Source organism: Symphalangus syndactylus, chromosome 13 (assembly GCF_028878055.3).
Source record: "Symphalangus syndactylus isolate Jambi chromosome 13, NHGRI_mSymSyn1-v2.1_pri, whole genome shotgun sequence".
Classification (NCBI taxonomy): domain Eukaryota; kingdom Metazoa; phylum Chordata; class Mammalia; order Primates; family Hylobatidae; genus Symphalangus; species Symphalangus syndactylus.
In genome coordinates this window covers 62,027,069-62,050,131 of record NC_072435.2, presented here as the reverse complement: position 1 = coordinate 62,050,131, position 23,063 = coordinate 62,027,069, and the positions used below count along the sequence as shown (strand labels likewise).

The window sequence follows — 23,063 nt, the reverse complement described above, 5'->3', positions numbered from 1 at the left end:
TAACTGTATTACAACTGGAATGGACTCTGGAGCCTCCTAATTTTTCAGTATACACACAAATACACATATATTTGAATATTATTTTCATAGCCATTCCTACTCTTTGTAAAGCACTTGAAAATTGACAAAGTGCTTTCTTATTTATTATCTAATTTGATCATCACAGCAACCCAGTAAAATTGGTAAATTCAGTACTGTAATAGAATGGTAGAACTGTAAGGAATTTTAGAGACACAACTGCCTTATTTTACAGATCAAGAATCTAAAGCTTAAAAAAAAAAAGTATTAGACAAGACTCTTTGATCCCAAGTGACAGAAATCCAACTCAAACTAAATTAGCAAAATGGAGACCATATTGACCCAAGTAACTAAGTCCGGTGTATTAGGGATTTAGAAATGGATGAATCCGGATGTTCCAGTGGCATCTCCAGGAATATGTCACTCTCCATCCCTTGGCTCTATTTTCCTCTGTCTTGATATGATTCAAAGTCAGCTTTTCCCATGTGGTGATAAGATAGCAACTCCAAGTACATAGCCTACCATTCCCAGTGGAATGCAGACTATCTTCTTTGCAGTAGTTCTAACAAAAGTTCTGGGATTACATCTCATTAGCATGGCTTGTGTGACTGCCTATTTCTGGACCAGTCCCTGCGACTAAGGGATTGTATGTTCCACTTAGTCAGCCTTGATACCCATTCCTGGAGAGGTAGAGGTAGGGGAGTGCCAGCTCCATGCACACCACATGGACCGAGAGTAGGTCTGCAAGATAAAATTAAGGTGTTATTATTCCCTGAAGAGGAAGGAGCCCTTGATGCTGTTTAAGCATGAGCAATTCATGTGGATTAATTGACCTTTTGTATAAATGGGTTCTGTAGCTTATAAGTTAAAATTTAGAACTACATGTTTAGTATTGTGAGTTAGAACTTTCCCTGTGAATATACTTTTCCAGCAAAGGAATTGTATTTTTTTTCACCTTTTTACATCCAGGGCCCATCATGGTGGCGGGCATAAGGGATGTGCTCAGTCACTTTTACCCAAGATGAAACAGCCAGTATGTAACTGCATTAGAATTTTAACCTGAGGCTTCTGACTCCTTAGACATCTTTCAACTCTACCATCCTATTTCCCATGTTTAATTTCCCTTTTCCTTACTTTCCACCATTATTACAGTTAGTGATATTTGATTAAAATATTCTAGGTGTTAGTATTTGTCACCTAATTGCATGTGTTTTGGTGACTCATAGTACACATTGCTTGAAGGGGTGATAGAGTTTTTCCACTTCATTGTATTGGAAAAGATAATTATGTCAATATATACTCGATAGGATACCTTAAAATATTGTCAGTACAGTTTTATTTGAAGGAGTAACGTGTCTTATAATTGAGGAGGCTTTATTGTAGTGGGTTTTTTTTTGTTTTTGTTTGTTTGTTTTGTTTTGTTTTTTTGAGATAGGGTCTTGCTGTCTCACCCAGGCTGGAGTGCGGTGGCACAATCATGGTTCACTACAGCTCAACCTCCTGGGCTCAAGCAGTCCTCCCACCTCTGCCTCCTGAGTAGCTGGGACCACAGATGTGTGCCATCACATGAGCCTGCTGAGTATTAAAATATTTTTGTAGAGACAAGGTCTCACTATATTGCTCATGTTGGTTTCAAACTCCTGGGCTCGAGTGATCCTCCTGCCTCAGGCTCCCAAAGTGCTGAGGTGTGAGCCACTGTGCCTGGCCTTGTAGTTTGTTTTTAATATATGCATTCTTAATATGGAAAACTTAACTCCTTCCTATACTACAAAAAGAAAGTCATCAAAATAGCAGCTGGAACAGCAAGAAGGTTAGTTTGGAGGTTGTTATAGTACAAAGCCCTGTTGAAGATGGAATTACAGAGTTTTTAGCAATGTATTACTAGAGCTTCCAAAAACGGACACATGAATTCCTTTAGAGATACATTATGTCCTTGACAGGCTATAATTATGCATGTTAGACCAGAATCTACTATCAGGATGAATGTGTATTTGATACTTCCTTCATACACAGAGCCAAGACAAATTTTTAATTTTAGCATCTTTAGTTTGCCTTTTTCTTTGTTGCTCTTGCTGCCTCTGACTTCAGTGAACAACTAGCTGGGCTGTATGTTTCTTCATATTTGGTGAACAACAGGGTCCTTGTGATCTTGTCAGAAGCACCAGAAATGAATCTGAGGTGTGCTCTGGAAAGGTGGGCACAGAACACATCCCTTTTCCTTTTTCTCCTCTGCAGACAGGTAACATTCAAGAATCATGTTATTTGGAAGAATTTTCTCTTAAAGTGGCAGAGCTATTGTTGTTTTCTTAAAGTAATTTATGAGCATCCTCTTTTCCATAAGAGCTTTACAAACAGTATTGCATATAAAAGAAATCCACTAGAAGGGAAATCCTTTCACATTTATTTATTCGACAGAAGTTTATTGAACATTGGCGCTACGTGCTAGGTACTGTTCTAAACAATGAACAAAATAGACCAAAAAATCCTGCCCTCAGTTTTAAAAAAAGCCATGGGCAGGGAGCAGCAGACAATAAACAGAAAAAATAATTTAAATAGGTAGTGTGTTAGATGGTGATTAGTGATATAAGAATAAAATAAAAACAAGAAAGGGTGATAAGCTGGGTATGGCGGGAGTACTGTCAATAAACTACTTCATCCAACCTGTTTTAGAAATCTAATTTCTTCCCTCAATCTAACCTAGCTGCTGTGCACCCATCACTACTCCTTATGGTTGGGGTTGGATTTTTGAAGTAGCTGTGTTTCTTTCCTTCCTAGCAGCACATAAGCCCAACACCACTATATCCTGGGAGTGTGGAAAATGAATGTTCTTTTAAGACAGTTTTAGTCTATGTATTGAAAATTCATCTTTTTAATTTGGATAAATATAGAACCTCTCCCTATTGGGTTTCTACTTTTCTTTATTATTCAAATAATGTGCTTTTATCTGCAAATTGTTGGTCAAAGTATCTGACATAACTCAGCCGTATGATATCCTAAATCCATGAGATTATTTATATTAAAGTACTTATTAATTTAGCCCTTAAAAAAAGAACAAAATTTGACTAGCCCTACAAAATTTGAAAAGTAATACTTCCCCTGCCCGCAAAGAACTACCCAGACATTCATACAAATAAAAGCAAGTGTTGGTCATTGATTCTGGGATGAGTTAGGAGGAAGAACCCGTGTGTGGGGCCCAGAACCTCAGTGCCTAGAACAAGGTAATCAGTAAAGGTCTGTAGGAGAAAACTGTGCACAGTAACTGTGAAGGTCTGGACTAGGATGCTGGCAGTCAGGTGGGAGTATATTAAGAGGCGTTTTAAAGGTGAGCTTGAGAAAGAGAGTAATGGTGCAGTGAGCTCATGGAAGAGGAACGTGCATCCTACTGGGGAGAAAATGGAGCTTGATTCAGTTCAAATCTGGTTGGAGATGGTCATGAAGGCTGCCCACAGATGTTGGACTCAAGGATGAGAGAAGGTGGTTTTGTTTCGTTTCGTTTCGTTCCATTTCATTTCAACAGCCTTGCTTTGTCATCCAGGCTAGAGTGCAGTGGTGGGATCTCAGCTCACTGCAACCTCCGCCTCTTGGGTTCAAGTGATTCTCCTGCCTCAGCCTCCTGAGTAGCTGGGATTACAGGTGTGCACCACCATGCCTGGCTAATTTTTGTGTTTTTAGTAGACACAGGGTTTCACCATGTTGGCCAGACTGGTCTTGAACTCCTGACCTCAAGTGATCTGCCCACCTCGGCCTCCCAAAGTGCTGGCATTACAGGTATGAGCCACCGTCCCCTGCCAGGGGAAGGGAGTTTTAAATGAGGGAGCAAATTTGGGCTGACAGTTGAGATTTGGGAGTCAAAGCAGAGAAGTCATTGCTGGAGCCCTAGGAGAGGATAAAATGCTGAAGAAGGTGACCAACATGCTGTGACAGAGCTTGGGGAAATTCAACATTTAAGGGCAGAGAAAGAAGAGGCATGAGAGCAGGAAGAGGTTGCAGGAGTCAAAGAAGGGAAACTGCTTCGTGCCATTGTAGTCACAGAAAATGTTGTGGAAAAGGGTGCGTTTTACTTGTTAATCCCAATTCCACCTGCTTACGATTTCTCTGACCAAACCAATCCATACTAATCACATGGAGCTAATTTAAGGAAGAGTCTGGGTTCTGTAAGCAAGTGTCAAATTGTACAATTGTATTTCCTACCAAACACAAAGTGGCTAATAAAAGCTGTTACTGCTCTCTGTCCTAGGCACGTTACACAGATAAACTCAGTTTACCATTCAAACAAGCCTAGAAATGATTTTTACTGTTTTGCAAATGAAGAACAGAAAGGTTATGAAACTTGCCCAAGGTCACGCAGCCATTTAGTGGCAAAAGCAAGATTCAAAGTCAGGCAATTTGATTCGAAGCCGTGCTTTTGTCCATTACACCATTCTCTCCTACATAATGCCTGCATAAACAGTTGGACATACCCAGGCTCTTAGGAGGATTATTTTTGGTAGATTTTTCCTCTTCTACAAGCATTTCTCAATTTCTACATATTCTATCTTTAACATTTTCCACCAGATGCTTTTAGCTGATGAATTTCTAAGGTTGTTACCTTCACAGGAGCGTTCCTGGCCTCCTCATGTTCAGTGGAGGCAACCTTCTTTCCTTGGCACTGTTATGGGCATCAGAACCCTGCCTAGATAAGCAAATAACGCATGAAGTGTGCATTATACCCACCCTTTTATATCACAACACACCAGAGGCCCTGAGCTACTAAGTGCTTTTTAATCACCCCAGATTTGCAAGAGTATGTACTAATGACACTTCCTAAAGGGCATCATTACTTCTACAAAAATGTTTTCTCATAAAATATTTGCTTTAAAAAATGCCTGATAAATTCTGTCTTGGGCAATTACACCAACTTTTCACACTCTTAGAACCTGTGTCAGCAAACTGGGTCTTGCTTTTTTAATAGTCCTTCATGACAGCTCATTACTGGCAAGTTCTGTTCAGTGTACATCTCCCTTGCCTGACCCTACTGTTTGGTCTCATGTTGACACACTAGTTGAACTAGGTAGCAGACAGTGGTCACAAGAATTATAACATGTTTGAGCTCATGGTTGCTTTTGGCATCTTTGAAAAGGGAAATAAAAATGGCCGATTATAATAAGCTAAGAATGAGTCAGTGACATTGTCTGTAAGGAGCTGAAAAAGTGGATGAGAGTCACATTTTAAGACCTCCAAGAACACTGAGTTTTAAAATACCCGGAAGATTTGGGAAATGCACAACATTTAATAACTGTGTATGGGTTGCAGGGTAGGGGGTGTGGGGATCAGTATATTCAATACTAGCCAAGTCAGGATGTTCCATGCTGTTTAAATAGTGAGCTAAGCATGTTAAGCATTTTTAAGCAACAGCATGCAAAGGAAAAGAAATGTAATAGTTAAATGAATAAGTAAATAAATGGGATCTATCAGGTGTATTTTGTAACAGAAAGATTTATGAAGTTGAAGAAAGTGCAAATTATTTTAGTACTTTAATCAAATTGATTCTAATGATATAAAATAGTTGAGTATTTGTGGGATTAACCTCATTGTTTTGGTTTTTTGCAAAATGAATTTCCAGGTTTAGGTATATGGCAGAACATTTTTGGTTTATGATGATTCTTTCTTGTTAAGAATCAGAAGAACCTCCAAACAGCACTATTTATTTTTGGGATGGAGATGTTATATAAAAGAATAAATACAATGGCAGAGAATCAAGGAAATGAGAAAATTAGAATAAGATTATGGGGCTATGTGTGCCACCCGCTGATGAAGCTGTGGAATGCTTTGGTTTTGAGAATATATTGGAATCTTTGAGCCAATCTTAAGGTTTTGTTTGTCCATACACCACAACCCACCCCCTTCTTATGATAAAATTAGCACCATATTGTCAATGGAGGCGATATTCCAAATATTTCAAAACCAGCATGACACAGACCAGTCATGATGGGCGAACCACACAGCAAGAGGGGATTCCTGGTAAACACTTGATACATAAGGGTCTTTCACCAGACAGTACCTGTCTTAACTGTCACCTGTTTCTGGTTCCTTCTGGTCAGGGTGGTCCTAGAACCATGTGCTGTGCTTCAGAGGGGAGAAGGTGATAGGCACTAGTTTTGCCCTCTGTCAAAAGATAACTACACTTAAAGGTACTTTGTTAATTGAATTTGTCTCCCTGTAAACTAGATCACATTTTGTATTGGTGGCAAGGAAGCAGTAAAAAAGAAGAGGAGAAAGAATGATTAGCCAGGGGTGAGAAGCTGTGGTTCTTTCCTGTTCTTTACCACTTACTAGCTGAATGACTTTGATGAAAAACACCTTCTCTGAAACCAGTTTTCCTTTTCTACGTCAAAAACCTATAACAGAGTCGCTCCACGATACATTATGTGTGAAAGTGCTTTCTAATTTATTAAATTATATGTAAACATGGTACACTTGTATTACACCTTAGCAAAACTAATGTTTTAAAGAAACCCTGAAATAAGAATTATCATCTTAAGGGACTAGTCTGCCCTGAATCCAGCAAACCCATGTTTTCATTTATTGAGGTGTTTGTGCTTTTAAGAGGGGTAAACCTCTTGAACTAGCTCACTCACTCTTCTTCAGATCACATTGGAGCTTAATCAAATCTATATTTTGTACAATTTTACCTGCCTTCTTTTTCCATAGCCCCTACTTGGTGACCTCACAGAGCATGTTGTAAAGTTTGAACGATCTAGACAGCTGAGCCACCATAATTAACAAGTTCATGACAGGTCCCAAAGACACATGCTTGCATTGATCTGGTAGCCAAGAAATGTAGGTCACTCTGCCTTGTGGTAGCTCATGTTAGGAGCCTGTGGTCCAAATTCCACCAGTTGCCTTGGCCATTTGAGACCTTCATCCTACAGGTCGATACATTTTGAGATAGAAAGCTTGCATTGTTGGAAGGCATTTTACCAGTGCTAGAGTAAAGGATGGTAGGCTAAGCTTGCATTAGGCAAAGGGAGGACAAAGGGTTTAGGGCAAGAAGGTTGACCTGGGAATGGCTCCCCGGGAAATCTCCGAGCATTAGCGAGGCCAGAAATGGAAGAAGATGGGAATACCTGGTGGATTCCTTCATTTTCTGGAAAAGAGTTACTCCAGGAGGCTCCATTTCTGTAAGATTCCTGGGGCTGCACCTGGATTGGCAGCCACAGTATTCAAAGAGAGAAAAAAAAATCCCCTAGTTTGGGCTCTCAGAAACCTTTCAAAGAGCTCCATGATCGGTTATTTCCCCTGCCAAAGAAATAGGACATTTTAGTAGTTCTGAAGACCTTTCTTGGGACCAGAGGACAGAGCTTTAAAAAAAATAAATAAATAAGCATGTTAGGAAAAGAGGAAAGTATTTCATCATTTTAGTCATAAGGAAAAAGCAAACTGGATCTGAGTCTGCGCAATAGCAGAGGGCAAGAGATTCCTGTATGGTTTTGAGTTGTATTTGAATAGACTGGGTGGGGGTGGTGGTGTTCCACAGGCAAGATTCTACTAATAGGAATTGAAAGCTGCGTATTCTGAGTGCCTGGATTTTAGGAAATATGTTAGATTTGGAGAAGAATCTTTGAAAGAGCTAACTGTAAGTATTTATCTCACTTTAGCTAATAACTCAATTCTCTAGTACTAAGGTATATTTCTATTTAAAGCAAAAAAATATATCAAGGAGGCTAAACTATTTCTAGGGATAACCTAATAGAGATGAACATAATATGGGTTGAAATTCAAAGAAAGACTTATGCTAATCGGAACAATTATAAAAATTTGATTTTGCACTGCAGTCCATTTAATATAGTATTTTCTATTGATTAGTGGTTGCTTTAGCTAGACCATCCTTGGTAAAAGAATTCTGTTCTTTTCAAAAACCTTTAAAGTAGATGCTTATGATATTCAGATGTTTTTCACACACAAATTATTTTTCTATTGGACTCAAAATACACAGCATATGCATTTCAATAGCAGTGGATTGAAATTGTTTGAGTTCATATTGAATTTATGAATGAAGAAGAGAAAGTTTTACCACTAAATTTGGAATATTGGAAGTTATTTTAGAAACCAGCTTGAAAGGTTTTTCACAGCCTGAAGAGTAGAGAATAAAACCGTGTGAATAATTCATAAAGTCCTAGAAATATTAATCAAATAGTTTAGACAGTGGTATATCTTTTCATTTTTACTAATTGATTTTTTTTTTTACTTAAACTTCCTGGCCAACTGTCTAATTTTTTTGTCCTGAATGTTTATGTTAACTCCTGTGGGAGAATTCTGGATTTTGATTAAATATCCCTACCAAATGTTAGTTTGTATTGACTATATGGTAAGCAGGCTGCTGCTGGCAGATGAGGAGGTGTACTCCGCCTTCTTGTCACTTTGTGAATGGATTGTGAAGGGTTTGTTAATTTGCTCTTCACTCCATTGGAGCAGATACTCACAAATATCTGCTATGTCGCAAGACTGCTTTATTTGCATAATGAGAAGAATGGTTTGGGGGACGGTTGTTTGGGAAATAGTATAATAAAGTATATTAAAAATAGAAATACTTGGCCTTGTTTGCTTTTATTTCTGGTATCTTTAGAAACAGTCTTGACTGTGTTGCTTTCCAGCCAAGTCCTTTTTTGGAAGGGTGATTAAAGGGGCTGGGACTCCATCTGCCTGATTGTCTGCCTAGCCCAAACCCTTTCTTGTATTCCCTCTATAAACATACACTGCCTTAACTCTCATAGGTTCAGGAAGTACCAAAGAGATCTCTGTCCTAGAGCTGCTTCCCTGCAATAGGCAAAACTATGATTCTTTCCTCAATCCCAAATATAAACGGCTCTCCCTCTTTTTCTTTCCTTTTTTTGGTTGTTGTTTAAAGAACATAGTATATGACCCATGCATTTCTTCCTAAAGTAAGAGTGTAAGCATTTCACTTGCATTTCCCATTAAATGAGACATATAAAGGACACTGACTTGATGCTGAGAAGGAAAGGGGCTGATGGAGGCTGAACTGACTGGATACATGGCCTTTTGCCTTAAACAGAATGCACTGCTCAGTGCTTAGCGTTAGATTTATGGAATGGCTCCTCTCCCAGCGTCATCCCTGCTTTATACAATTTGGTGCTTTGTTGCTATCGAAACGGCGTTACTTTCTAAGCCATTGTGATTGTGAAGGGGAGGAGGCTGTGGCGGGCAGGGGTGGTGGTAGTAGTGAATGACACAGATTTGCCAGATGACATGTAGCGGACCTCTGCATCAGCCAAGAGGAATTAAGCTTTGTCACTCCCCACTGGGACTACCTTTCTCCTGGTATGTGCGCAAGGAATTCATATGCTGCTACTGCTGCAGCCACCAGAGCAGAGAGCCTTGAATACACTTTGCCACAGAAAGCAGTGAGCAAGAATGATAGCTGTCTCTTTTAAATGCCGTTGTCAAATTCTGAGGCGACTTACTAAAGGTATCGTGCTTTCCTTGTTATTCCCTCAGCGAGTCTGTTGCAGTATCCTATAAACACAGTTTAATGGTTTTTACTTTCAAATATGACTGCCTTTACAATTTATTGTCAGGCAACAAAGAACTCAGTGAAATATGTATAGATACATATGTACAGGTAGACTCGGCTTTGCTTTCTGTCCTTACATCCTGGATGTGTTCGTGCTGAAATCATGAAAGCAGCTTGTGTGATTTTTTTTTTTTTTAATGACTTCATTCTTTGCTGAAAAGAGAATATGTTTGAGTCCGGTGCTGAAGTTATTGTGGGAAACCGTCGTTTTGCATGCGATTAACTGGTCAAGAGGAGTCAAGTGTGTGTTACTGTCCTTACTATGATACATATACTACATGCAGCTGGCAGATTCTGGACTCGCACAGCTGGTGGATCCACAGAATAATTGTTTGTTCTATTACTTTCCAACATCTTAAGAGCTTTTTCCCTAGACAGCTTTAATTTCTTTATGTGTTAGCATTGCATGTTCAGAAAAGTATGTAATTCCAAATGCTTTGGTCCTATGTAATATTAGAAGTTTATTTGAAAGTAAAAATCATTGCTCGGAATCTTATCATCAAGAATTACCAGCTTCAGATTGTCACTCTTAGAACTCTAAAATAGTAATTAAATTCCTCTGTAATATTTAAGGTATTATTTTATTTGAAACCATTCTGGATGTGCCATCTCATTTACTTTGTGAGCATCCTATTGCAAAGTTAGTAAATGGACGCCTTAAAAATCCTGCCTTGTGTCCATATAGATATATGAATTCTCTTGCCTTATTTCCTTTAGATAGAACCTTCCTTAGAGAAAATCTATTATTTAAAAAAAACTTCATTCTGAGTAAAAGTATTTAGTTGCAAATGCCTTCCTTTTTCAGCCTGTAATATAGAGTACTGTTGAGTAATTAATGGATATAATTATGTTCTAGTAGCTCTGAACCTATAAATATGTTAATGGATGCTATTTCTATCAGTTTAGCTTGACATATCAGAGTTCTTTGATTACCAGCAGTGCAGCTAAAAATGCAATTAATATTTTATTTGGCAGAAGAATGAGCACAAAGCAAATAGTGAGAAATATATCTTGAGTCAATAACAGGAAAGAGAATAAATACTATAGACCAACTTACCGAATGCATTTGCAAGTTGTTTGGATAGCAGAGTGAGTCCTTTAAAAGGTACTTTTGGGGGAAATATAGGGAAGATTATACATTTTAAATTAGGCTGTTAGCAGGAGGCTGTAAATTCTGTTTTGACTTTATCCTCTACAGTTGGTACAAAGGTACAATTTCTGTTTATAAATCACAACTAAGAGACTATCCTTTCTGTTGCGGTTTTGGCTAAGACTTTTAAAGGCAGGCCCTTATTCTGAAAAGTTCTTTTCTGACCCGATTTTGGCATTTACTTATCTTGATATTGTGAAGTTGATGGTCTTCTTACATCATAAACGTGAAACAATCAGTATTTTCTATTCATCTATAGCAGTTCTTTTATAAGTCCTACATACAAGGAAGAGAGTGAACCCAAGCAATTTATAGTTCTTACAAATATTTTTAACTTTCTCAGTTTTCTGAATTTTATGGAAGCATTGATCTCCTGCGTTGAAAGGAGATTTAAGTGTTTACTAAGAGAGTCGCTAAAAATCTAGATAATTGAGGAAAGTATTGATAACTGCTTTGGAGTTGCTACCTCATACTTTTTTCCAAAATCTTTATATCTGCTCTATTTGGTATTTAACTTAAGACTGTCAGTTGATGATTAAAATAAAATCTCTATGCAGAATCAATTTGCCATAATTGGGCTCTTCTTTGTGTTTAACTGGCTGTCCAAATACTTACAAGAATGTACCTGAGTAACACGGTACTTGCCTTGCCATCTACTTCAGTCTTGTCCAACAACGTTCAAGTTCCACCCATGCTTCTTGTTCGAAAGTGGATTCATTGAGTTCTAGCACCCCACCCATACTTGTGGTGCTGTTTTCTTAAGCTGTAATGATAAAACCAGGCAACATATATAATTACAATATTAAAATGACCTTTCTTTTAGGGTCAGGAGTGTATTTGGGGACAGGGGTGAATATACACTTGAAGTTTCTTTCTTGTCCCATTCTCCCTACTCACACAACTCCCACACCCTCACCCTCAACTCCCAAACATACATATTTCTTTATACCCATTGAGGGCTCCACCTAACACTCACTCTTCCAGACATTTAGCACAAGGCCTTACACTTAGTAGGCACGTCAAAACTGTTTGTTAAAATGAATTGGATTTGTCTAGTTGAAAGTAGTAGGGCATTTAAATCTTCTGTGAGCTCTTAGGAAATGCTCAAGAGCTTTATTAGACCTCCTGTGGCTAAAACCTTACCCAGATCTTAGCAGGGAGAAGTTTGCTTCATGACTCCAAAACTATCTTGCTATTTGTGGTTGATATCACCCACAAGAAAAAGCAATATGGCAATTGCAGTTTCTTCTTAATTTTCTTAAGGAGAAAATGATGGAATAAAAGGGAAACAATTTTCTACAAACACCCACATTCTTGATATTTTTACTTGATTCTTACATTCTTCATATATCTAATATATATTTAACAAATATCAATTAAGTACCTACTGTGTGCCAGACACTGATGCTTTTGCACTTAGAATTCTGGGCTGGGACAATTTATAGGTGTAAGAAGCATTTTTAAGATGAATATATTATTGAACAATAAATCTTTTTTCTTCAGGTCGGATGCAATTTTAAAAGATGTATAAAACATGTATTTCTACACAAGTCCTTGGTTCACGCCACATAGACACTGACCCACAGTATTATAATACAATATATTTCAGGTGAACTTGGCACTTCTCCGACTTGGGAATTGAGTCATTTTCTTATTAACGTTTCAAGCCACTGTTTCAATCATTTTGCCTTATCAGGTACCTACCAATGTAGAACAAGAGCAAGAAAATAACCTTTACCCAAAAGGCCCATGCCTGCCATTAGGAGAGGAACTTTGGTTCACGAAAACACCAAGCACCATCAAAAGCATTCCCTTTCCCATCTAATATTGAAATCTAAAGAAGCAATGCCATTCTTCTTTTCTTCCTCCAGAATGAGAGTCTACCAATTACCCAACCTTAGAGCCGAATCCCAAAATAACATTTTCTGAGGTTTCCAGAGACATCTGACAAAAGGATTTTCTGGAGTGGGTAAATCTAGGCTTCTTGGCACCTACCTTCACAGCTGTTTACCTGGGACGGCCCTGGTTTCTCAGCTAGGGGCTACCATACCTCAGGAGAAGGGAGTATGTTCTCAGAGAAGGGGAGATATTTTCATAGCTCCTGCAGACTTTGTTCTTTTTCTCTTGTCATGATTGTGTGATTACTTTTCCTTGAGACAGGTTGGCCTCATATGCAGAGAATCACTTTCTGTGGTGATACCGGGTGTGACTCTGCTGCTTGCTCAGGTGCTGCCGTTTCGAGCTCAGAGATCTGAACTTTCGTGCTCCACTGGCAATGGCATTTTTCTTTCACAAGCTTCACTCTGCCTACCAGCGCCAACATCAGCCAATTAATATTTACTGACATTACACAGGGAGCAGGGCTCTGGGCACCTTTCATTGTTTTGCTGCCACCCACCCTCTCTCTCTGTCTTTTCTCTACTAGCTCAAAGCTCATGTCGGAAATCTCTGCCTTCACTTTAGTATAGACTTCAACATTTTTCATCATAGCTGGCCTAAGTGTCATTTTATTTTCTACTTATCTTCACTTTCTCTCTCTTCCCAAATACACATATGGCCTAAAATAGAATTAACTCTCCCTGTCCCTTTCCCACTAACAAACTATAAGCAGCCCCGTTGACCTTCATCCCAATGGGGTGTCTAAGTGAGACATCTGTGGCTGGCAGGGAACTGCTCCCTGCTGTGCATTCTACTTTCTTTCTCCCTCCCTCTCTTCTTCCTGATTTCTCCTCCCAACCTCAGTATCTTTTCTCCTTTTCTGCTGCCTGGGCATGTATGGGTATTGCTCTCTCCACTGGCACTGAGCAAGATTAAAAGGCTAGGTTGTGATCACTCTCACACTCCCATTTTTTCAGTCAGTGTTCCTTATACTTACCCCAATCATGGAATCATTATGCTTGAAAGGGAAGGTCAGACATTCATCTAGGACTTGTTTCCAGAGAGAACTGAAACTCAGCCATCTCAGACAACGAGCAATCTTATTCTCAATTCTCTCTGACAAGAACAATCTTACAGTTTGTCTGATAAACTTTTAATGGATTACTCAGGTGACGTCTAAATCCCTTTAAACTCTGACACTCATCCTGTGTTTAAAAGTTCTTATATTTAGAAACTCATTTCCTAAGTGTAATCTTAATTAAAGAAACACATTTAAGTGTTTTGTCTTAATGGAAGAGGAAAAATATTTCCCATCTTTTCTCATCTGCAAAATCTTTTAATCCAAGGAATTCTGAATCCATCACAGAGTTCGGTATCAGTGTTCCGAACATGATGGCTCCTTTGCTGATGGCCTTGGATTTTCTGTTCTGGTCGCTTTGCACTTTCCCATCTGTCTGTGTCTAGCCTTGTGGCCCCTTCAGCAGTCTTCTCTAATGATTCCTCATCCACTCTGTGATATGATTCAGAATCGATAATCATCTGGGTTGAGAATGCTCTCTCTCTCTGTGCTGGACCTCATTTCTCCTATCTCCCCATCCTCATCCCTTCTGCTAACCCTCGCTGGCCTTCTCTATCAGATCCTGCCATCTGGAACAACTTAACTGTATCCTCCACCTCATTAACTTTCCACCCCTTTCCAAATCTCACCTGCAACCATGTCCTTTCTCCTTTGCCTCCACCCCTTCATTTCATACCATCAAAGCTAGTGCATTTAACGTATTTATCTTTCTAGCCTATCAACTTTTTAAAATAATATGCACTTAATAGATATTTCACAAAGTAAGGCTGTCTTGTTTTATTGGAGTTTCATCTATGGCTAGGGCATGGGGCATATTTCTCTCTCAAATAGAGAGATCCCACTTGAACAGGAGAATGCTGCAGCTGGGTCCCAGGCAGGTCTTGTTCTCGCACAAGTGCTGCTTGTGGTCCTGATTGTGATGGATTTCTTGCTGTGCTTCTAGTCCACTGCTTTGAGGGGGTTTACACTGAACAGTGGCTTGGACCGCTTTACTCTCCACTGGACTGAAGCTTTCCATTTATATAACTAGTTAGACTTATCATAATGGCGCATTTATTTCTCCCCTGTCTTCCAAATGGGAATTGGATGCTAGAAATACTTTACCTCCTTCCAGGAGGTACCCATCCTCCAAAGGAAATGTTTGGCTATGCCTTGTATGACCCCATATGAACAAGAAGGAGTCTACACCCTTCTTATATGATTGTAGCAGGTTAGGAAGAAATATCTGGTTCATTACTAGGAAAAGGAAGGCCAATGTAGGATAGGCATTCTAATCGATTAACTTATATACTTTTGGGAAATGTTTAGGAGGAAGAATGGAAGTAAGGATAGCTAACATTTATTGAGCACTTACTTTCTGCCAGGTACTATTCTAAACATTTTACATGTACTAACTCATTTAAATCTTACAATATTATCATCATTATCCCCACCATACAGATGAAAAAGAAGAGGTTCAGAGAAGTTAAGGATCATTCCTAAGATCACAAGTTTGGAGGACAGGAGGAACCCCAGTGTTTCATTTTTGCCATTGTTTTTTTCTCTTCTAGAAAGAGATAGAAACCATAGACCTGCCTATCTAGAATAATAAAGAGAAATTGATCAAGGCAACACCTCACTAATCTCTCAGCATTCCTTATGGTAGGGGAAATAGAATAGACTTAGAAATCAGAAGATATGTCAACATTTCCTAGCTTTCCTATTTTGACTTGTGTGGCAAAAACAAACAAACAAAAAAACTGAATTTCCCCCACTAAATCTCAGTTTCTTAATCTGTAAATTTAAAATTACTTGTGAAAACTGTTTTATACTCATGTTAGGTATAACAAAATGATTTAATTTTCTACTACAGTTGATTTATTTGAAATTCTTATCTTAGTAAATTCACTTTATTCTTGCAGAAAATATATAATTTGTTAACTTCCCACTATCTGAGAGGAGGCAAAATACATAGTTTCTAGGGATAGGCAAGCAGTCAATGTTTGAATCTCATCTTTTTCTCTCTTTTAGTTTCTTACCACTATTTTGCCCATATACATGAGAATTATGTTAAAATTAGTAACTGCTGCTTTATTAAATATACAGAAGAAAATATTATTTACAGATTTTTAAAATAATTATTTAAGTTTCAGATTGCATATATCCAAAAGAAAAATGCACCCAGATATTTATTACATGTTGCTCCTTAAAGGATGTTACTGCACCCTTCAAACCAAGGAAACTTTGACCTTGCCATTACAAAAAGCAGTAAAAACAGTGGTCTTGGATGTCTCAGTCAATGATGACTACCTAAATTCAGGCAAAGCTTGGGGTATTAGAAAGTGAGAAAGAGCTTCTTACTAATAATTCCAACTACATTATTAAATAGCTGAATATATGAAGAATATAATAAGTTACATTTGTACTAACGAAATTTCTATTCAAAAGAGATGAATTAGGAGAAAAGGTAAAGCTAAATATCACTAAAGATATGTTGTCATCATAATAATGGAAACCAATGGAGGGAAACAAATTGATTTACAAATTATTATTATGCTTTTTAATAAGTTGAAATTATACTATATGTATAATACATGTTTTGTCTTACATCTTCTTCCTAATATTCTGCCCATTTGTGCACATTAGCACACACTTGTCTTAGGAAACTGTTACTGTCTCTGTAGGTTTTCCTTACGTGGATAATATATCTGTAGTTTGTTTTCCAGTTTTCAGTCTAATACATGATACTGTATTGTCTTTAAAGAATTTATTTTGTGCTTTAAATTGTTGCCTTCATGTATCTTCACTTTCAGGTCTTCTGATACATATTTTCTGAGAAATGTGTTTAGGATACACATCTCACACATTTTCCCCAAGGCTTTCTTAAGCTAATAGAGGTGGCAGAGAGAAAAACAGTGGGAGAAATAGCATTTGGATACCATAATATCCAAAAACCAAAGCAAAGATGAGAGAAGGAGAGGCAAGAAGCAGCCTGTTTTGTAAGTGGGTCATTGCTGACCTTTGAGAGAACAGTTTTCACAGAGTATTGATGTCCAAACCAGATTATAAGGATTCTCTGCATTAAAGGCAACAAGGGCAGACGACTCTTCTAAGAAGTCTGAAGGTGAAGGTTAGACTATAGATGGGCAGCAGCCTGTGGGGGTGGAGGGTGGGGTCATGGGGAATAAGGAAGGCTGTTATAGGATGGGAGAAATCTGAGCATTTTTTTAAAGGATAGAACCAGTAGGGAGGCAAAATTTCAAGATGCAAACTAGAAGTGGGATGAACTCTAGAACCAGGCAAGACAGGTTGAGTGTGAGACTAGGAGACAGATGGCAGCCAGCTAGAGTGAGCAAGAGGGACACTCTTGTCACAGAGACAGGAAAGCATAGGAAGAAAGACTTTGAGGTGGACATTAAGGAAATTAATCAAACTTGACTTTCTTAGTAAATCAGAAGATGAGTCTAAAATCTCCTATTTTTATGAGCACCCAATCCAGGGGTTTCTAAATTTTTCTCTCCATTGGAATTACCTCATAACCTTAAGAAAATAATGTTGCCTGGATCCAACCCCAGAGATTGTGATTTAATTGCCTGGAAGTGTGGCCTGTTCTTTGGAATTTTAACACATTCCCCAGGTGACTTTACTCTGTTAGCTGAGTTTGGGAGCCATGGACCTAACGTATTGGCATCTTCATAGAGATGCCACTAGATATGTTTCAGCCAGAGACAAGCCCAGGAATTTTACTCAGCTGCTAGAAGGGAGAAGCTGAGCAGATATAAGGGCTATGTAACTGCTATAGCCTTCCTGTGACTTTGAGGCCAGAGCCTTTCTGAAAATGGCAGTGGATCCAAAAGATAAAGAGACACCATATCTGAATGTCATCACTTCAGCCCCTGCTCAAGAACTACCTTAATGGAGCTCTGAGCAATCCCTTAGACTTTGTCAGTTAAGTTAGCCATTAAATGTCTTTAACACCTAAGCCCATTAGAGCCAGGTCTTTCTGTTATTTGCAATCAAAAGAGGCCTGATACAGGTTATAACATATTTGTGTGTATACATTTTGGTGAGAGTTTTGAAGACATAGTTTAAAAATGACAGTTGACTCAACAATTTGCTGAGTCCACTCCTGAGTTGCTCACATTCCACAGAACTGTGTGAACACCCCTGCAAATCTGAGCCTCCAGTCCTGTATGAAGTTATGAGCACCACTGCTAATGTAGGATTTTCAGTGGATCATTTTGTTCAGTCCTCAAGTCTGCCCTCCTTGGCAGTCCACATCAACATAGACTGGAAGGAATGTTCCATGGGGATGGAAATGAATATTGTAATTTTCATGTGTTTTTTTGTCCTTACTATTTAGGGACCTAAGGGCTAACTGATTTCTCCCTTCCTTCTCCCCTTATACGGAAGGTTATTATATGGAGAGAATAGTTGAAAGGCAGGGTTATAAAGTTTTCTGCTTTGGTTGTATGCGGTGCAATGTTCTGAGCATCTCAGCTCTTCTCATTGCTCCCTCTTCTCTTCTGTTACTTTTCTTCTTCCAATGCTAATGGACATAGCTACTCATGCAAAGGAGTTCACCCTCATTTGTATGGTGCAGAAAGTCTGTTGCCCTAGCCCACAGTGAAGAGTAGACTTCATTGGTTAAAGTCACCTTCTATGGAGCCAATTGTTAAATGTTAAAGAATTTTTTGAACTAGCTTTTAAACACAATTATTTAAAATTATATAAATTTGCAATTAAATGATATTAAAACAGAGGTAATGAATACTAACAATTCATCACTTTCTAATCATTACTATATTTTATGTTCTATGCTCTTGAAGCCTACTGTATCTATGTGGGAGAGCTACTCTATAATGGTGTGCCACACATCTCTTAGCAACTCCACGTTCAATGACACGAAGTTGGTAGATTGAAATTGGCCATAGTGGGAGTATTTACACCAGAGAAATTGGTGGATGCTATAAATCAAGGCATGCCCTTACCCCCGACAAAGCCACTTGTTAAACGTTTACCAGCACACCACTGAATAGGTACTCCTGCTCTGTGTATTCATAAACCTGTATAGATGGCTTTCATTATGCTTTCTAAATTTGATGATAATTCTTTGTTTATCTGTATACAACCATCAGACTATGAATTCCTTGAAAATTAGTATCTATGCTTTACTTATCATTATGTCATTGGCAAGTACAAAGTATTTGGCACAAAGAAAATGCCCAGTAAGTATCTGTTGAATGGATAATATTAATATTTATTTATTTACTGAGACAGAGTCTCACTCTGTCGCCCAGGCTGGAGTGCAGTGGCGCGATCTCAGCTCACTGCAGCCTCCATCTCCTGGGTTCAAGTGATTTTCTTGCCTCAGCCTCCCGAGTAGCTGGGATTACAGGCATCCATCACCACACCCGGCTAATTTTCTGTATTTTCTGTATTTTGGCTAATTTTCTGTATTTTGGAAATGATTGGTGTAAATTCTCCAAATTCAAACATGTTTTCAGATTGAAAGGGCCCTTTGAGCTCTAAGCAAAATTACTAAATAAAGACATAAACAAATCCTCTTCCAGGACATCGTGGAAAAGGAGAAGATCCTAAGAACCTCTCAAGAGAAATAAAAATAGGTTTCCTTTAAAGGAATTAGAATCAACTTCGTGTCAGATTTTTATCAATACCAGATAAAAAAAAAAATGCTTTCAATGTTTGAGAAGAAATGCTTCAAACCTAAAAATGTCTATCAAGGGTGAGCGTAAAATAAATACATCTTTAGGTATGCAGTGATTCAGAAAATTTAAATCCAACACATGCTTTCAGAAAAAAAATGACTGGAGATTATACTTAAGCAAAAATGTATATAGAAGTAATCTAGGAAAGAGGAAAGCGTGAAAGTCGAGAAGCTGTGGATCTAATTTAAGAGTGCAGCAGAATGATATCCCAGAATGGCAGTTATATAGTGGAGTACAGTCAATCCAAATGAGAACCAATCATCAGGGTCAAGGCAGAAGGCCTGATGAAGAATATGGATTTCTTAATAATGACGAATTAATTATAATTGATAGAATTTTAATAATGTATTAAATTAATGATAAAGTAAAGATATAGTTTTTCTTTTGTCAACAAGAAAAAGAAAGGCAAATAGAAATCCTAAAGGGGACAAAAGCTGGACAAGAGGTAAAAATCCAACTATGAAGTAATGTAAAATGTGTCATGTTTTTGAAAAACTTTTGGCAAATGAACTTGACCTTTATACTTGGAAGATTCTCTCCATTGAGTAGCACAGATTTAGGAACATAGAATGCATCTCCTGCTTTAGGGATTCCATCATATTATTTGATTCTCCAATGAAAAATATTTACATAATCATCATTTTATAATTATTATTCATATTTAAAATTTTATATTCTATCTGTACAGAGAAAGCATAAAACTCAATTATAACTAGGAAGGGAACATAAATGTTATTAATATAAGTTTTTACAATATAAAGATAGTTACATACCTGACTAGCTTTATGTTTGTGGAGGAAAGACAAGTGCAGGGAAGTATAGGGCTGCTAACTGCGTTAACTTACATAGAATATGTTGTAAAATACCATGTGAAGTTGACATGGTAAGAAAAACTACAATTAAAAGGACTGACAGTATGAAAAGTTGGCCCAGATATAAAGCAATTGGAACTTTCATATACTGCTCATAGAAGTATAATTTGATACTACTACTTTTGGAAAACTGTTTGGTAGTATCTGCAACAGAACGTATGCATATCATATGGCCCAGCAGTACTACTCCTAGTTTTATACCCAACAAAAATGCATGCTACATGACTCAAAGACTTGCACAAGAATGGTCCTAGCAGCACTGTTTGTAATAGCACAAAACTGGAAACAACCCAAATATCCCTTAACAGTAGAATGGATAAATACATGTGGTAATTATTGGCATACTATGCACCACTCTGCCATGCAATAAAACGCATGATTCTCACAAACATAATGTTGAGTCAAAGAAGCTAAGCAGGAAAAATGTATATGATGTCATTTATGACAGAGCTCAAAACCATTCCAAATCTATCTATGAGGGTAGAAGTCAGGATAGTCAGGGAGGACCCACACACTTATGGGGATACCAGAGCTCTGCTATTTCTTATTCTAAGTTGTGATTATATGGGTATGTTCACTTTCTGAAAACTCACCTAGTTGTTCATTTTTGAATTGTGTACTTTTCTTTGTGTATGCTGTATTGTAATAAAAAGTTTATTTTGGCCGGTTGTGTTAGCTCACACCTGTAATCTCAGCATTTTAGGAGGCTGCCATGGGAGGATTGCTTGAGAACAGGAGTTCAAGACCAGCCCAGGCAACATGGCAAGACCTTGTCTCTACACAAAATTACAAAATTAGCCAGATGTGGTTGTGCATGCCAGCTACCTGGGAGACTGAGGTGGGAGGTTCTCTTCACCCAGGGAGGTCGAGACTACACTGGTGAGCAGTGATCGCCCCACTGCACTCTAGCCTGGGTGACACAGCAAGACCCTGTCTAAAAAGAAAAAAGAAAAAGAAAACCTAGTAAGCCAAGTAATGCCAACATTTATTTTGGCATTTTCAGAAGTTTGGAAACTGAAGCAGTAAAAAGAAAAAAATTTCCTATTGAGGAAGGGGAATGAGGGGAGAAAGAATGGAGGAAGAAAACTTTTACTTTTTATCTTTTACTCTCCTGTACCATTAACATTAAAAAGAGAAAAACAAAATGATTAAAAGTAATATTAACATTACTAATAACAATAGTTACCATTTATTTCATGCTTATCATAATTGAGATACTGAATTGGGTATATTATGTAACTATGTCAATTAAATTTTCATAGCTTACATTCTTCACCACAATTATTAAGGTGAAATTTATTAACCCAGCTTAGTGATAAGGAAGCTAAACATCAAGATACCTAATTATAATATAAAAGACACAAAATATTATTTAGGAAGAAAATTATTCAGCAACCCAAAATATGTTTCTTGTTGTATTAAGGCACATTTTAGTTCTCTAGCATTTGAGGGTTAGGCAGGGGAAGCTCTTACTGTGTTTATAAATCTCATTGCCCATTAATGAACCTGGAGAGATAATCATACCTGGCAACAAATTCTAGAAGGAATATATACTATGAATGTTTATCTAATGTATGTTAGAGACTATAATTATGGTATGGTAAAAAGATAAAGTTATTTTTAAAACTCTTTCCCTGTTGACTCACTACAAAAGCCAAGGGCACAATATGATGTCGTAATGCAGGGAAGTAATTTCTTCAGGAAATGCAGGTAGTAGAGTCTGAGCATATTGATTTCTGGAGCTGTAGCTCAGCGTTTCCCAACCTTTGTTCTTCATAAAACTAACCCTGCTAGATGTGAATAGTTACTCCATCAGAAATGGGTTCGAGTTAAATTATCTTGGAAGTGCAAAAAAAAAATGTAATCTCCCTTTTGTAGATTCAAAACCGTATTAGCATATTAAAGACCCTTAGAAGTTTGATAGAAAATAAATCCAATTAATTTTGTTTAACCCAGTATTTTCCCGATTTATCTGGTGATAGGACCTTTCTTCAAGTAGTGCTAACACTGCAGAAACCAGATTTTTGGAAAGCATTCATTTATCTCAACACAGGTTGGAGCATAGATGCACCAGCCATTCTTAGATCCTTAGACAGTGGCTTTCAAACGCAGGTTGTTTCAAGTGCACACTTGGCAGGTGCAAAGGGACAATGTTGCAGTGAATTTTGAGAATTGCCTCCTGTGCCAGTATTCTCTGGTATTGTTTACAAAATTAGACACACACGCTTTAGAGTTCAGATATGTAGAAGGCAAAGTTTTCACTTTGTTAGAAAAATTTAGGAGCCTAACAAGTTCTTTCCTAGACAGAGTCTGCCTACTCACTTCTGCACAAAAATAAACTACAGACATGACTGTAGTTGAATTGGACTCCTTCACTCACCCCACACATACCTCCAAAGTGCAGAGCTGTCTGCATTTTGAATCTATCAAATCATTTCAAGTCAATTCTATCAAACCATTAAGCTCTGTGCCATGAAGCAAAAAGAGATGATTTGAACTCATAACATTTAAAAGGCAGCTATTACTGATTGGTCCCCCAGATGGTGAAAGAGGTAGATGACCTTCATACATTCTACTTTTGAAGACAGCTTCTTCCTGGGAAGCCTGAAGCCTGGCAAGTTAAATTCTCTACGCGATGTACCTTCCTCCCATATAGATGAATAAGTAAACTTTTGGGAAGAGGTTCAGTTTTTCATTTATACATTAGAGAATATTCACAAAATATAAGCATTTTATCATTAGTGTATCTATGCTAAGCTCTTTATGACAATAATTAATATGACTTCAT

The 23,063-nt window shown here is 37.9% G+C and overlaps 1 protein-coding gene across 12 annotated transcripts in view; it reads left to right on the top strand.

Annotated features, from left to right (window-relative positions):
* GRIP1 (glutamate receptor interacting protein 1) overlaps positions 1-23,063 on the top strand; it is a 716,930-nt gene that overhangs the window by 395,315 nt on the left and 298,552 nt on the right. Inside the window, exon 1 of one of the 12 annotated variants that reach the window (XM_055238445.2) lies at positions 9,151-9,484. The exons of 8 other annotated variants lie outside the window; for them this stretch is intronic. In XM_055238445.2, the coding sequence (XP_055094420.1) occupies positions 9,430-9,484 (55 nt within the window). In that variant the 5' untranslated portion in view covers positions 9,151-9,429. Of the gene's footprint in view, positions 1-9,150; positions 9,485-23,063 lie in introns of those variants that run through there. 3 more of the 12 variants (XM_055238453.2, XM_055238446.2, XM_055238454.2) reach the window with 3 other exon arrangements.